The sequence below is a fragment of the Aedes albopictus genome, chromosome 3 (genome assembly GCF_035046485.1).
Source record: "Aedes albopictus strain Foshan chromosome 3, AalbF5, whole genome shotgun sequence".
NCBI classification, from domain to species: domain Eukaryota; kingdom Metazoa; phylum Arthropoda; class Insecta; order Diptera; family Culicidae; genus Aedes; species Aedes albopictus.
The window spans coordinates 299,246,848-299,261,605 of record NC_085138.1 but is presented as its reverse complement, the minus strand read 5'-3'; the positions used below and the strand labels follow the sequence as shown (position 1 = coordinate 299,261,605).

At 40.3% G+C, this 14,758-nt stretch overlaps 1 protein-coding gene across 2 annotated transcripts in view; it reads right to left on the bottom strand.

The window, feature by feature from the left end:
• The window catches only part of LOC109405258 (homeobox protein extradenticle), a 136,890-nt gene that overhangs the window by 11,025 nt on the left and 111,107 nt on the right, over positions 1-14,758 (bottom strand). Inside the window, exons 3-5 of one of the 2 annotated variants that reach the window (XM_019678290.3) lie at positions 487-612; positions 221-398; positions 16-126 (exon numbers count right to left, since the gene is read on the bottom strand). In XM_019678290.3, the coding sequence (XP_019533835.1) occupies positions 16-126; positions 221-398; positions 487-612 (415 nt within the window). The remainder of the gene's footprint in view (positions 1-15; positions 127-220; positions 399-486; positions 613-14,758) is intronic. The other variant, XM_019678291.3, reaches the window with a different exon arrangement.

Sequence of the window (14,758 nt, the reverse complement as noted above, 5' to 3'; positions counted from 1 at the left end):
AAACTCATCACTTACCTCAAGATCATCACGGCTTCGCAGGTGGACTGTTTGAGCTGCATCTGGATGGAGCTGAATTTCCGGTGAATTATCTGCACCATTCGCTCAATCTCCTTCGGTGTGATGGGTCTAAATGAAGATACAAACAGGGGCAGAAAGATCGTCGCCGCCGTTAGTAATCCCGCTCGTCCCGATCATCATAAATTTGACATTTTACACCCACCTGGTACGGCTCTGCTCGCGAAGCAGGTTCATAACGTGCGTGGTAAACTCGCTGCAGGCTTGTTCGTACTTCTCCAGCTCCTGGTGGTAGATCTGACGGATTTGCGCCAGCTTGGCCCGGTAGTCCGAGTGTTCGATGGCGTTGTCCTGGCCCGGCAGGTCCGACTGGGACATGAAGTCTGTTTTTTGTTTTGTTTTTGGTGGGGAAAGGGAGATTGGAAGGGAAAATATGGATGAATAAATAACTTGCTTTCCAGGGTAACTTACCGCTAGGCGCACCTGCTCCGCCGCCCTTCTCCGGTCCGGCTACTCCTTCCGCGATCAGCATGTTGTCCAGGCGCATCAGTTGCGGATCTGGGGGTTCCTCCTCCTGGGTGTTCCTCAGCGACAGGACTGTAATGAGGAGAAAGACAGGGAGGATGGTTGATTAATGAAACAGTCATTACAGGTGATAGAAATCATAAAGCTACCATAATCGTCAGCAGATATTGCCAGTTGCGAAGATTTATAGATTCCAACGCAAATAAATAATTAGGCTTATTTTCAGCGTAGGTTCATTATAAATGTTTGTTTACAATGGAAAACTATCACCAAATGTGTACGTAACAACACAGCGTAAAATTTTCACCAGGACGCGGTCTGTTTTCATATCTGTGGGCCCACGCAAGAAAAATCCACGCAACTAATTTTCGCGCAGGAGTCTAAACAGGTGGAATCTCCGCAATATGTATAACTGTATTTGGGCGTGCTTAACAGCAAATGACTACAAGTTACAAATGATATTGTCTTTATGCTTATGATCATGCTCATGATCTTTCGAGGAATGTCTGAAGTAATTCATCTCGACGGTTGTGTCTTTAGGTTTTGCTGGAATTCTTGTAAGGCTTTACTAAAAAAAAATATCCAGATAAGTTCACACTGCGAAAATAGTTCTGGTCCTCTCAAATTCCTGCCTCCTGCTACCACGCACACCCAAACAGATTTGTGGGCTCGGCAAAAACGCGCACAGCCGTCTGCTCAGTAAAACTATCAGCTGATATCCCAGCAAAAAGTGACATTTGTTAGCTGACTCTCAGCAAAACGATTGCCAAAGCTCAGCAATGAACTGTCAAAATTGCTGAGATCTCAGCAAAATTGTTGTTTGCTGATTACTCGGCTGTGCAAATCTCGGCAAAAGAATGGAAAAATGCTGATATCCCGGCAATCTGAATTAAGTGTGCGGGTAATTCGATGGCAAAGCCTGCCAGCTAAGAGTTGTATGTGCAGCCTGGGCACTGTTGTCCTTTTGACTTCAGTTAGATTGAGAAGATACGTTCTAAGCGTCTGTTCAGGAGGTGCGGCTCAAACAGCGTATGTGAGTGCAAGAAACAACAGAACAACGCATTTCTATAACCAACGCTTGTCAACCGAAGGTGTTGCTGCACAGTATCAGCTGAAGCTAAACGATATTTAGCAGAGACTAACGGGATCTGGCGATGTAAATATTGTATGGGAGTTTTCTTTTTCATGACACAGTGGAAACAACAACGTAAGAAGTGATTGGTACACCTGGTTGGGCGAGGAGTGCCAACGAGTGACGAATGAAAGGAATGCTACCAGAAATTGAATAATAGTCCCCGGCTCAACAGGGAGTGGTACAGGGCGGCGAGCAGAAAAACGAATCTACCGCAGTGAGAAACGACAGCACGAAGAGAGTGTAATTGCTAAAGCGCAGAAAAGCATGAATGGAATAGGAATGATATGCGGAGGTTTTACGCAACTGTGTCTAGCGTGCGGCACAAAACTGCGTCAGTGCCCGCCATGTGTAATGACCGGTAAGGACATGTTCTAGCAGACAAAACAGGCTGCCAAGTGGAAGAAGCACTTCAAAGATTTGTTGAATGGTAACCGTAAAGCTGGAAAGGTTGGCCGTGTTCACATCCAACGATGTGCCGCTGAGGAGCGATCGGCAAGCCCATCGAGCTTACTCTGCATATCAATGCGCCGTTGAGTCAACGTCATCAACCATTTGGAAGCCATTTAGGTGCTCCATGGTAATTGGTTGCCACAGCCACCCACGATTTGGCTCACGATCAATCGCACCTAACAGGATCTCGTCAATCCGATTCCATGCTACGGATGGCTGTTTCTATCTTCTGCAATGATGGAACTTCGATGTTGACACGGGTAATGCGTCGAATCCTTGGCGGATCATGCTGGTGGCGTGACCAACACTTCAAAAACTTTCCAAAGTGCGCGAACCAGCGTTTTAGCAGGTCAAACGGGTCGTTAAATAGCTGCCCAGATTTGTCTTTCACGGACATCGTAGCATTTATGTTAGGCGACGTGAGACATCGTAGCGGAGACCAATGTAGCCGGTATTTGCGGCTTTCTCGCCTTCCTCGACTAGAGAATTCGACCACGTTATTTGATCCCGCTTACATGAGCGCTTCTCTTCCTTCTCGAGAGCCCAATAGCGCTGATGGGCTACGGCTTTGGCTTCTCGTGTTTTCGCTCTCTCTATCGAGGCTTTAGCGTTCCTTCGCTCCTATATCTTCCTCCAGGTGTCATATGTGATCCACTGCTTTGTCTGAGTGCGTAGCTCACCCAAATTATTCTAGCCGGTGGCGTGCATGCCGCCCTTGATGGTGCACCATTGATCTGCTACGCTTCCACTTATCGGAATATTCGCAACACGGTTCTCCAGTTCCTGGACGAAAAAATCTTTCACCGCAGCTTCTTCCAGTCAGCGTGTGTTGGACAGGCGTCCGATTTTCTCCTCCTGTCGTTGGATAAATGTACGACACGTGCTGAAAAAAAGTCATCATTTTGCAACTTGTTACATAAATAATTTGGGCCTCCAGTTAGCCTAGTGGTTAAGGCTATAGATCGCCAATCCGGAGATGGCGGGTTCGATTCCCGTTCCGGTCGGGAACATTTTCTCGTCTCCCTGGGCATAATGTATCATTGTACTTGCCTCACAATATACAAATTCATGTTATAGCAGGCAAAGAATGCCCTTCAATTAATAACTGTGGAAATGCTCAAAGAACACTAAGTTGAAGCGAGGCAGGCCAAATCACAGTGGGGACGTAGAGCCATGAAGAAGAAGAAGAAAAAGATGCATAAATAATTTTATATTTATTCAAAATCAATTTAACCGCGATTGAAAACTACTTTGATATACAGGGGATACTCAAAATAACTGGGACAGGTAAAATTTTCACTTTTCGAAAAATGTTCAACTCGCTGTAACTTTTTGAAAAGGGCATCAAAAATTCTCAAATTTTCACTGTAAGTTCATCAACTAGTTGTGTATCAGTGGTCCAAATTTGGAAAAGATCGGGCTATTCTTCACTAAGATATAAAGATTCTTGAGAATGATATAATTATTCGATAGCCAACTTTGAGCTGTTATATCTCCGGATTCAATGAACTGATTGCAATGAAATTTTGACCATTCACGACTTATATGATGAACTTTTAAAAACGTTTAACTTAACTTGAAATTTTGAACAAGAGAAAAAGTTATTACAATTTCATTTATTTCACGATTTTTTAGTAAATTCATCAATTTCTAATATGCATCCCATTACTTTCTCAATTTATTAGCGGCTATGTTGTAACTTTCCTTCAAACACGTTTATATGTAAGTCATTTAGAGGGAAATTAATTGAACTATAATTTGCATCTTGAATTTTGAAACGATGTTGAAGTTTTGGATAATTTGGAGTTTTATTAGAAAAACAATCTAATCGTTATAATTTTCTTCCGTGTTAAGAATTTTAAGGTAAGTCAAAGGTTTTTCATAGCTCATTATACAAGTCATTAATAGTCAAAATTTCATTGCATTCGGTTCATTGAATCCGGAGATATAACAGCTCAAAGCTAGCTATCGGATAATTTTATCTTTTTCTAGAATCTTTATAACTCCGTGGACAATGGTCCGATCTTTTCCAAAATTGGACTACTGATACACAACTAGTTGCTGAACTTACAGTGAAAAATTGAGAATATTTGATGCACTTTTTGAAAAGTTACAGCGAGTTGAACATTTTTTGAAAAGTGAAAATTTTACCTGTCCCAGTTATTTTGAGTATCCCCTGTATGTCCTTCTGCATGATAAGGCTGTTAATATCAGCTTTATTCAGAGCATGACGACCTTACTATCTCATTTTCTGTTTCTAGTAAAAATAATCATCTGTTACGACAGTAAAACTGCAATAAAAACCACAATAATTATGATAATATTCTGCGATCCACCCCAACCCAGAATGAACCGCAAATCGTTTCCTGCCGAACTCCTCGCATGTATGCGGCGGACGGGCAAGCCGAAAAACAATTCCCAAGATACGCACCTTGGCGGTGCGGCCAATTTTCCGCTGTCCACACATTGCCACCATATAACCGACGACCGACAGTCAGCGGTTAGAGCGGAACACACATACATACTCTCGGGGGGAACCGCTTGAACGGCTCTCCACTTTTCGGTTCTGTTGCTCAAATTGTGCCATAACTATTTGCTTTATTAGTCGTAAAAATCCTATAAAATCTGTTTCCTCCCCGCTTGGGCCATCGAAATCGGTCGACAGCGCGGTAGCAGCAGCAGCAGCAGAACCAACGCGGTTTAGTGTCTTTCCCTCTATCTCTTTCATTGCCGATTTCCATGTAATGTGTGTTGAATTGGCCGCACGCTCTAACGTTCATGCTGCTTTTTTTTTTGACTGCTCAGAAGAAACGATACGGTAATGGCCCCCAGCATTATTATGTGTTATGACATTCAAATGGGCTTTCCATACCATCCGGGAAAACCAACAACTAGCCAATTGACTGAAACTGTCGGTGGGAAGAGATAAAGACTTCCAGCCACCATGCATGCAGCACGAGGATGTGAGTAACGCAACAAGTGTCGATTGACTGAAAAATGATATTATTAAAACAAACACTGGATCGCAACATGGACAGGCTGTTTCCGTTATGACCGGGTTTTATTCCGATGGAAGTAGCTTGCAATAAATTCTATTTGCGAGCCACAAGGGCCCAAATGTTTTGGGAATTTCAAATTAGTTTTCAGAGTCGTTTCCAGCTTTCCAATTGGAAGAAGAAAAACGCGTACTCCCTTACAAATTTATTTACAAGATTTCAGTGGTATTACCACAGACAAACAGATATATCACTTGGAACAAAGTGCGATACAGACTGTTTCAGAAATTATAAATACACTAACGAATAAATGCCATTTAAATTTGAGCACAATATCCAAAAAAGTTTCTTCTAGCTCTTACAGTAAACATGCTAACGAAGCAAATAATACCAATTTTGTTGATTTTTCTGGTAAAAGTTAAAAAATAGGGCTCTGTAAACTAGATGATTAAAATTTAAAGTTGCACAAAGTGGTCAAAGTGGGTAAAGTGAGGTTATTGAAACAATAACAAATATCAGAGCCGTAAGTGCTCCAAAATAATCAGTAACAGTGTGGTGCCTACTGTTTGGCTTTAACGTGGGAAAAAAACTAAGGCCACAATCTACGACATTCAACGTATTACCGGTGCGCGGCATCAAGTAAGAACGGTATTGCTCGTGTGCACTACAGTCGGGTGAGATTATCACACTCACAGCGTCGGTGGCGTGCTAACACCACCTAAAATGCAAAGTCGAAAGGGGAGACTAGGATAAAAAGCTCCTACCTCGGCAAGTAATAAATTGCAAAACTTTTATAATTTTTATGTTTTAATTTGTTTTGTCTTCTACATAGTACTTGACTATTCTTCTTATACTGTTGAAAATGCTTTGACATCCATGTGCACAACAGAACACGTGCTCGATGAACAAATTGAGATTTGAAATTATGAAAAGAAATCCACGTACTCCGGTGAGACTCGAACTCACGACTCCCAATTCGCTAGACGGGCGCTTCTATTCCTTCAAGCTACGGAGTCACTCGACTATCTCCGTCGCCAGCAGGCCTAGAACTGAACTCGATTCCACAATCGCACATGGTTATCTTCTTTTCACAATCCAAACCCCCTTCGGATGGGATTAGATGAACATCTAACACATTGTCTGTTGTGCACATGTATGTCAAAGCGAGAGAGGAAGTTATTTTTAATTGTCGAGAGCTTCGGGTACTGCCTCCCAATCACTTATTGGTATGGCAATTAGTGTGCAGTCGGACTCTCGACGGGTCGGTCCTCGGCCGACCGAATACGGTAAGGGTGACCGTAGCACCTTACAAATGTCAATTTCTTGATTTTGCTTTGGCTGACCAAGCCATGTGGGAAATTACACTGTTGAAAATGCTTTGACATCCATGTGCACAACAGAACACGTGCTCGATGAACAAATTGAGATTTGAAATTATGAAAAGAAATCCACGTACTCCGGTGAGACTCGAACTCACGACTCCCAATTCGCTAGACGGGCGCTTCTATTCCTTCAAGCTACGGAGTCACTCGACTATCTCCGTCGCCAGCAGGCCTAGAACTGAACTCGATTCCACAATCGCACATGGTTATCTTCTTTTCACAATCCAAACCCCCTTCGGATGGGATTAGATGAACATCTAACACATTGTCTGTTGTCAGTGTACGCAGAATATGGCACCGCAAGCGAAAAACAGGCAACAAAGAAGGCACGGCAACAACGCTTTGTTTTTTCGTTAGCAGATAATGATAAAATCGCTCCCGAGTTTGTTCATAACAAAAACGGTAGGAATATTTGTCTCGTTCTATTCACATCGTGATTTTCGCATTCTTTTACAATTGAAACTCGACTCTGAGGATGGCAAGAGTCTTAATTCGTCCAAATGCTCATGAATTCGATGATGTGAGTCGAAAATTTCAGCAGAAAAGCCGAAATATCGGCACACGCACGGCAAGCGATATTTGTTTTATTGCTCTCATCGCTTGACATGCGTTTGTTGCGGAGTGCCTTTGTTACCGACATGCACCGCTTAGGACAAAGCGTTTGTTTTTCGGCGTGATCCGTTTTTCTTACCCTGTCTGTTGTGCACATGTATGTCAAAGCGAGAGAGGAAGTTAGTCCGTCGAGAGTCCGACTGCACACTAATTGCCATACCAATAAGTGATTGGGAGGCAGTGCCCGAAGCTCTCGACAATTAAAAATAACTTCCTCTCTCGCTTTGACATACATGTGCACAACAGACAATGTGTTAGATGTTCATCTAATCCCATCCGAAGGGGGTTTGGATTGTGAAAAGAAGATAACCATGTGCGATTGTGGAATCGAGTTCAGTTCTAGGCCTGCTGGCGACGGAGATAGTCGAGTGACTCCGTAGCTTGAAGGAATAGAAGCGCCCGTCTAGCGAATTGGGAGTCGTGAGTTCGAGTCTCACCGGAGTACGTGGATTTCTTTTCATAATTTCAAATCTCAATTTGTTCATCGAGCACGTGTTCTGTTGTGCACATGGATGTCAAAGCATTTTCAACAGTGTAATTTCCCACATGGCTTGGTCAGCCAAAGCAAAATCAAGAAATTGACATTTGTAAGGTGCTACGGTCACCCTTACCGTATTCGGTCGGCCGAGGACCGACCCGTCGAGAGTCCGACTGCACACTAATTGCCATACCAATAAGTGATTGGGAGGCAGTGCCCGAAGCTCTCGACAATTAAAAATAACTTCCTCTCTCGCTTTGACATACATGTGCACAACAGACAATGTGTTAGATGTTCATCTAATCCCATCCGAAGGGGGTTTGGATTGTGAAAAGAAGATAACCATGTGCGATTGTGGAATCGAGTTCAGTTCTAGGCCTGCTGGCGACGGAGATAGTCGAGTGACTCCGTAGCTTGAAGGAATAGAAGCGCCCGTCTAGCGAATTGGGAGTCGTGAGTTCGAGTCTCACCGGAGTACGTGGATTTCTTTTCATAATTTCAAATCTCAATTTGTTCATCGAGCACGTGTTCTGTTGTGCACATGGATGTCAAAGCATTTTCAACAGTGTAATTTCCCACATGGCTTGGTCAGCCAAAGCAAAATCAAGAAATTGACATATTCTTCTTATTCCTATTATCATTATATATATTTTCCTATACAGTTTTTTTTTCTTCTTCTTATTACATATACATATATCGTATACACTCATTATTATTATATATTTTATTTATCTATACTAGATTGATTTTTTTTTATTATTATTATTTTGCTTTGTGTTGTCCTATTCTTATTTGTTTTTGTTCTATTTTCTTTCTTTTTCAATTTACTTTCTTAATAGTTAAGGTAGCAAAAGACCAGAATATGGGGCTAACAGTACTCTAGAAACCTGCTTAGATACTAGTGATAACATTTTGATCTTTGATTAGAATGAAAGAAATCCTAGTGCCTTGTAGAGTTAAGAGGATGAAAACCCTCATCATATCTGGCCAGACTACAAATTTGTTGAGGAAAAAAAAAAACTCAACAATATAGGGTAGAAAAAAATGATGCCTTCTAAAAAATTACAGTTCATTCAAGTGAATCTCCATCATGCAAAGGGAGCAACCGCTGTACTTTGCAAAAGATTTGCCGAGAGCAAACTGGATATTGCCCTTATCCAGGAGCCGTGGACAAACAACGGTAGGATATTAGGAATACCTACAATTTCCTCTAAACTATTATATCATTCAGGGCAGTATCCACCGCGAGCTGCAATATTAGTTAATGGGCATGTAAATGCAATTCCTATTACTCAATTTATTAATCGAGACATTGTTGCAATTTTGGTGGAGGTACCTACAATACACGGAAAAACGGAAATTTGCATTGCTGCGGCATACTTTCCGGGAGATGTGGATGATGTACCTCCTCCAGAAGTAGCATCGTTTGTTTCATATTGTAGAAAGCGAAACAAAGCTTTCATAATTGGATGTGATGCAAATGCCCATCACACAGTATGGGCAAGCACAGACATCAATACTAGGGGCGAGCACCTTTTAGACTTCATCTCAAGAAATGAGATCGATCTATGTAACAGAGGCGATGAACCTACTTTTACAAATGCCATTAGGCAAGAAGTTCTTGATTTGACGATGTGTAGTCCTACACTGTCGGAAAAAATCAAAAATTGGCATGTGTCAGATGAAACATCTTTGTCTGATCACAGGCATATATTGTTTGAATATGAGGCTGGTCATCAACTCATACAAACTACGAGAAATCCTAGGAAGACTAACTGGGAGCTCTATATCTCAAAACTCTCAACGGGAATGGACAATTTCCATAGCATTCCAAACTCTTGCCATGAACTTGAAGAAAGCGCTACAACACTTTCAAACCTAGTTCGACAGGCATTCAATTGCAGTTGTGCTTCTCAGAAACGTTCTTCAAATAGAGATGTTCCTTGGTGGAACAACAACTTGCAAAAATTACGAAAGAAAACCCGGAAACTATTTAACCGGGCTAAGAGAACACAACAGTGGGAACAATACAAAGAGTCCCTCACAATTTATAATAAAGAAATCCGAAGATCAAAGAGGATAAATTGGAGGCACACCTGTGAAAACATTGAAAGTACTCCAATTGCAGCTAGACTGCAAAAAATCCTCGCTAAAGATCATTCAATTGGTCTTGGAACTCTAAAAAAAGACGACGGTTCTTTTACTACGAGTACCAATGAAATTTTGGAAACAATGATGAAAACACATTTTCCGTGTTCTATAGTTGTTTCTACTGAAGACCAGGATGCAGCTGTATCGCAAACTGATGACAATGAAACCAGGAGATATATTCATGAGAATCATGATGCAACTGGGCTAGAAGGTGTCAGGAGTGATGCAAGCATTCTGGCCAATGAAATTATTACAGAACAAAAGGTTGAATGGGCGATAGATTCCTTTGAACCCTTTAAAGCGCCTGGTAGGGATGGAATTTTTCCTGTACTACTGCAGAAGGGTAAAGAAATCTTAACACCCATTTTAACTAAATTGTTCAGATTAAGCTTATCATTAAGTTATATCCCTACAGCTTGGCGAGAAGTGCGAGTCACTTTTATCCCAAAGGCAAATAAGAAGGATAAATCATCACCAAAATCCTTCAGACCCATAAGTCTATCGTCCGTTATGTTAAAAATAATGGAAAAAATACTAGACGAGCACATTAAATCGTCATATTTAATAAAAAGCCCTTTAAGCAAAAATCAATTTGCATATCAAGAGGGCAAATCTTCGGTAACAGCACTTCATAAGCTGGTTACAAAACTAGAAAAATCTTTTGAAGCAAAAGAGATTTCACTTGCTGCGTTTCTTGACATTGAAGGAGCGTTTGATAACACATCTTATACTTCAATGAAGAATGCTATGTCGAAGCGTGGCCTTGACGAATGCATTATTGATTGGATAGAGGAGATGCTATCAAAAAGAGAGATATCGTCAAACCTTGGCAGCTCATCTATTAGTGTTAGAGCAGTTAAAGGGTGCCCTCAAGGAGGCGTGCTGTCACCTCTATTGTGGTCTTTGATAGTTGATGATCTACTCAAAAAACTGGAAGCAGAGGGCTTCGAAATAATTGGCTTCGCTGATGATATTGTCATATTAGTCCGTGGTAAATATGACTATATTATCACTAACAGAATGCAAACTGCCCTAAATTTAGTCTCTTCGTGGTGCGATAAAGAAGGCCTAAATGTAAATCCTTCAAAAACCACGATCGTGCCGTTTACACGAAGAAGAAAATTTTCAATAACCAATATAAAATTGAAAGGAACTCATTTGGAACTTTCAGATAGAGTCAAGTATCTTGGAATACATCTTGACAGCAAACTTAACTGGAATTGGCATCTTGAGCAGGTGGTTGCCAAAGCTACAAATGCTCTATGGATTAGCAGAAAAACTTTTGGTAAGAAATGGGGATTGAAGCCGAAGATGATCTTCTGGATTTATTCGGCAGTTGTGAGACCCAGAGTTACCTATGCGTCGCTAGTATGGTGGCCAAAAACTAATGAAAGACTAGCTCAAAAGAAGCTGGAAAAACTTCAAAGATTAGCTACTCTTTCAATTACTGGAGCAATGCGAAGTACACCATCTAAAGCGCTAGACACTTTACTTTACTTACTTCCATTGCATCAATTTGTTCAATTAGAAGCTGCAAAGAGTGCTTTGAAGGTCAAAAGAACTACAAACCTCTTTGAAGGTGACCTGAAAGGGCATCTAAGTATTCTAAAAACAATCAGTATCGACTCTTTCATCACAGACAATGGTGATTGGATGAGCAGAAAGTACAATTTTAAACGCTCTTTTGAAGTGATTAATCCTGGGCGAAATCTGTGGACAAATGGGGGCCCAGAACTACACCCAGGATCGATCGTGTTTTACACTGACGGTTCGAAACTGAACGACCAAGTTGGTGCAGGTGTGACTGGCCCCGGGATTAATTTATCAATTCCTATGGGCAAATGGCCAACTGTTTTTCAAGCTGAAATTCAGGCAATTTTAGAATGTAGTAGTATTTGCTTACGCAGAAATTACAGATATTCAAATATTTGCATTATGTCTGATAGCCAAGCAGCTCTAAATGCTTTGAAATCAGCTACATGCACCTCTAAACATGTTTGGGAATGTATTAATTCACTCCAACAATTAGCTCGCCGTAATCAGGTGAAGCTGTTTTGGGTTCCAGGGCACTGTGGAATTGATGGAAACGAACAAGCCGATATGCTAGCAAGACTTGGTTCGTCTCACCAATTCATAGGACCAGAACCGTTTTGTGCTGTATCTGGTTGTCTTCTCAGAATGGAGTTTAAAACATGGGAACATGAAAAAATAAAATCCAACTGGGAAAACACCACTTTTGCGAGACAGTCCAAACGTTTTATAAAACCAAATTTTGTGAATACTCGCAAAATCTTAGAGCTATCAAAAAGAGATCTAAGTATTTTTACAGGCCTTCTAACTGGCCATTGTCCGAGCCGTTATCATCTGAAGCTAATTGGAAAACTTCAGGATGATGTATGTCGCTTTTGCGACATGGATAAAGAAGACTCGGAACATTTGTTGTGCCGTTGTCCGGCAATTTCTGCTAAAAGAATTAAGTTCTTCGACAAGGGGCTAATAGAACCCCTTGATGTATGGAGAACAAACCCTAATGTGGTAGTACAGTTCATCCGAACTGTCGCACCGTGTTGGGATCAGGCTTACAGTCAAGGTTTGATTATTGCTAACTCCAATAGTAATACGTCAACTTGACATAGCTAAATAAAACTGGGGCATATGTCACAATAGATCTAACAACTGGTCGCAGTGACTTAGATACCCAACAAGGAATAAAAAAAAATAATAAAAAGTGGTCAAAAAATGTAGCATAGTAGAAAAGAAAAAAATCTCACAGATAAAATATTTAATTTTCAAACACAATAAAAATTGCTGTATCGATAATAAGAGATATTTCTCGATTGGTAAGAGTATTTTTTACTGGAATATTCGATCAAGAACCACCATTACGGACCTTCTCAATATATTATTTTTTGTTTCAAATTTCTCAACAACACCAGTAGCAACAAACGTTAAGCAAACGAATGTCTTAATTGCTGCTTACTGCATTCGTTTTTATGGTATGACAAGTTTTGTCATCTGGAGGATCGAATAAGCTGAAAAAAAAGTTTGTTTAGATTGAATACGTTCAGGAAAGTTAAGAAACTGTGTGGTAGTTCTTATGTTCCGTAGAAAACCTTAAACAATAAGAAACTTCATCTTCGAAAAAATGTTGTGGAAAAGCCTTTATCGATTTTTCCGAAATTTTGATCAATGCATTCCTTAGACAACTTGTTGAGAAAGCGAATGTGATAAAAATTTAGATAATTTTTGGTATTTAGTGATAAATAATTTTGAAATCATTAAAAAACACCTTTGTGCAAATGCAAATTTGAAAAATTAAGTTATTTGTAAGAGAGCTCGACTGTTCTTTAAAATATCAAGACAAATGAAAGGAAATATTGAAATATGGAGCACAATATGCTATACTCTGGAAGAAGTTGGTAAAAATCATTAGAACAGTTCATTTAATTTAATAAACAAAGTGTATTTATAATTTCTGAAACAGTCTATAGAAATAATCGTCACGCAAACATAATCGCTCAATGCTAATTACGCAGTGGTGCGCAAACCTACTGACTAGAAGGCGGTAGTGAGCAAACGTCAAACAGGAGCGAAAACGATGCGAGCGCCATGAGCGAGCGATTTGCGAACTACGGAATATTTGAATTATCCGTTAAAAAGGTAAACGATGGGTAGTTAGTAGAGTGAGACGTCTGTTTGTCTGTGCTATTACTATTATACTTTTTTATCGACACTTTATTCGTTTTCGCTAGCTTTCACGAGAACAAGGATTGTATATGTACTCACCTCCTTGAAATCGATTGAAACACTTTGAAGCCCCTCAGGAAATATCCATGAAATCCTTTTCGAAATCCATTAAACTCAACTGAAAACCACTCAGAAATCCCGTTAAAGATTTTCATAAACTTTCCTTAAACTTACTGAAGCCCCCTGAAAACCACTAAATCTATTCAAACCGAAAACCCACTAGAGAACCTCATAGATTTCCCTTCTACTAAAACACCCTGAAGCCTAAAATTTCCTGAAACCCTCAGAAATACCCAGCCAACCACATATCGTAAATCATTGTGTGGAAAAATCGTATATTTTCATATATTGAATCAGAATTGTATCAGAATTGTACAATGATTGCGTAAAATCGCATTTTATGCCAAATGAAATTACAATTTCGATTTCGTTTCATATAGTCGTCTCCGATCATAAAAGGTGCTAGATACTATCGGTAAGATCGCATAGAATCGGATAGAATCGGAAAGAATCATACGTTCTGAGTGTTGAGCTTCAAGTTCGGTAGCATCGTATATGTGATTTCTTTGAATCGTGAAAATTGTCGCTTTACATCGTATATAAATCTGCTAAATCGAGCTGTCTTCCTAGAGGTATGATCAAAATTGGTGCAATCGTATACAACGATAAGAATGTTGTATATTGATCGTTTGTGTCATACTTGCGTCGTATACGAAGTGAACGAAATCATAGAAATCGTATATTAATTTTTACAGTCGCATATGATTGTTACTGTACCTTTAAGTCACGTTTTAGTTTATCGCAGTATGCAAACCATATGAGGGAATAGATATGATGGAATCAATTCCTGCTTTGGGCGTCAAACGTTTTGCAGTATTTTTGGTTGTTTGCGTACAGGGAAGCACGATTTTTTTTTCTTTCTGTATTAACGACAGTGTTGGTAAAATCACACTCAAAGCAGACTCATGAACCGCTCCTGCGTGAGCAAACTCGCGCGCGATTCTGAATCGTTTTCTCACGTGCGAGATTTTCATGCAAAATCTCGCTCTCACGAGTCAAGCGCCGAAATCTCGTTCACTTGTAAAACGTATCCAAATCAATTTGAACGGCATGTTATTGTATGCTAGATTTGCTTTTGTTCTATCATATAATCCTAAAAACTTTGATATAAATAATAAGAACGCCAAGAAATAAAGCAATGAGTGAAATCGCGAGTCAACTCATGCATGATTTTTTCGGCGGTGAATTTGGCGAGTCAAGAATCGCG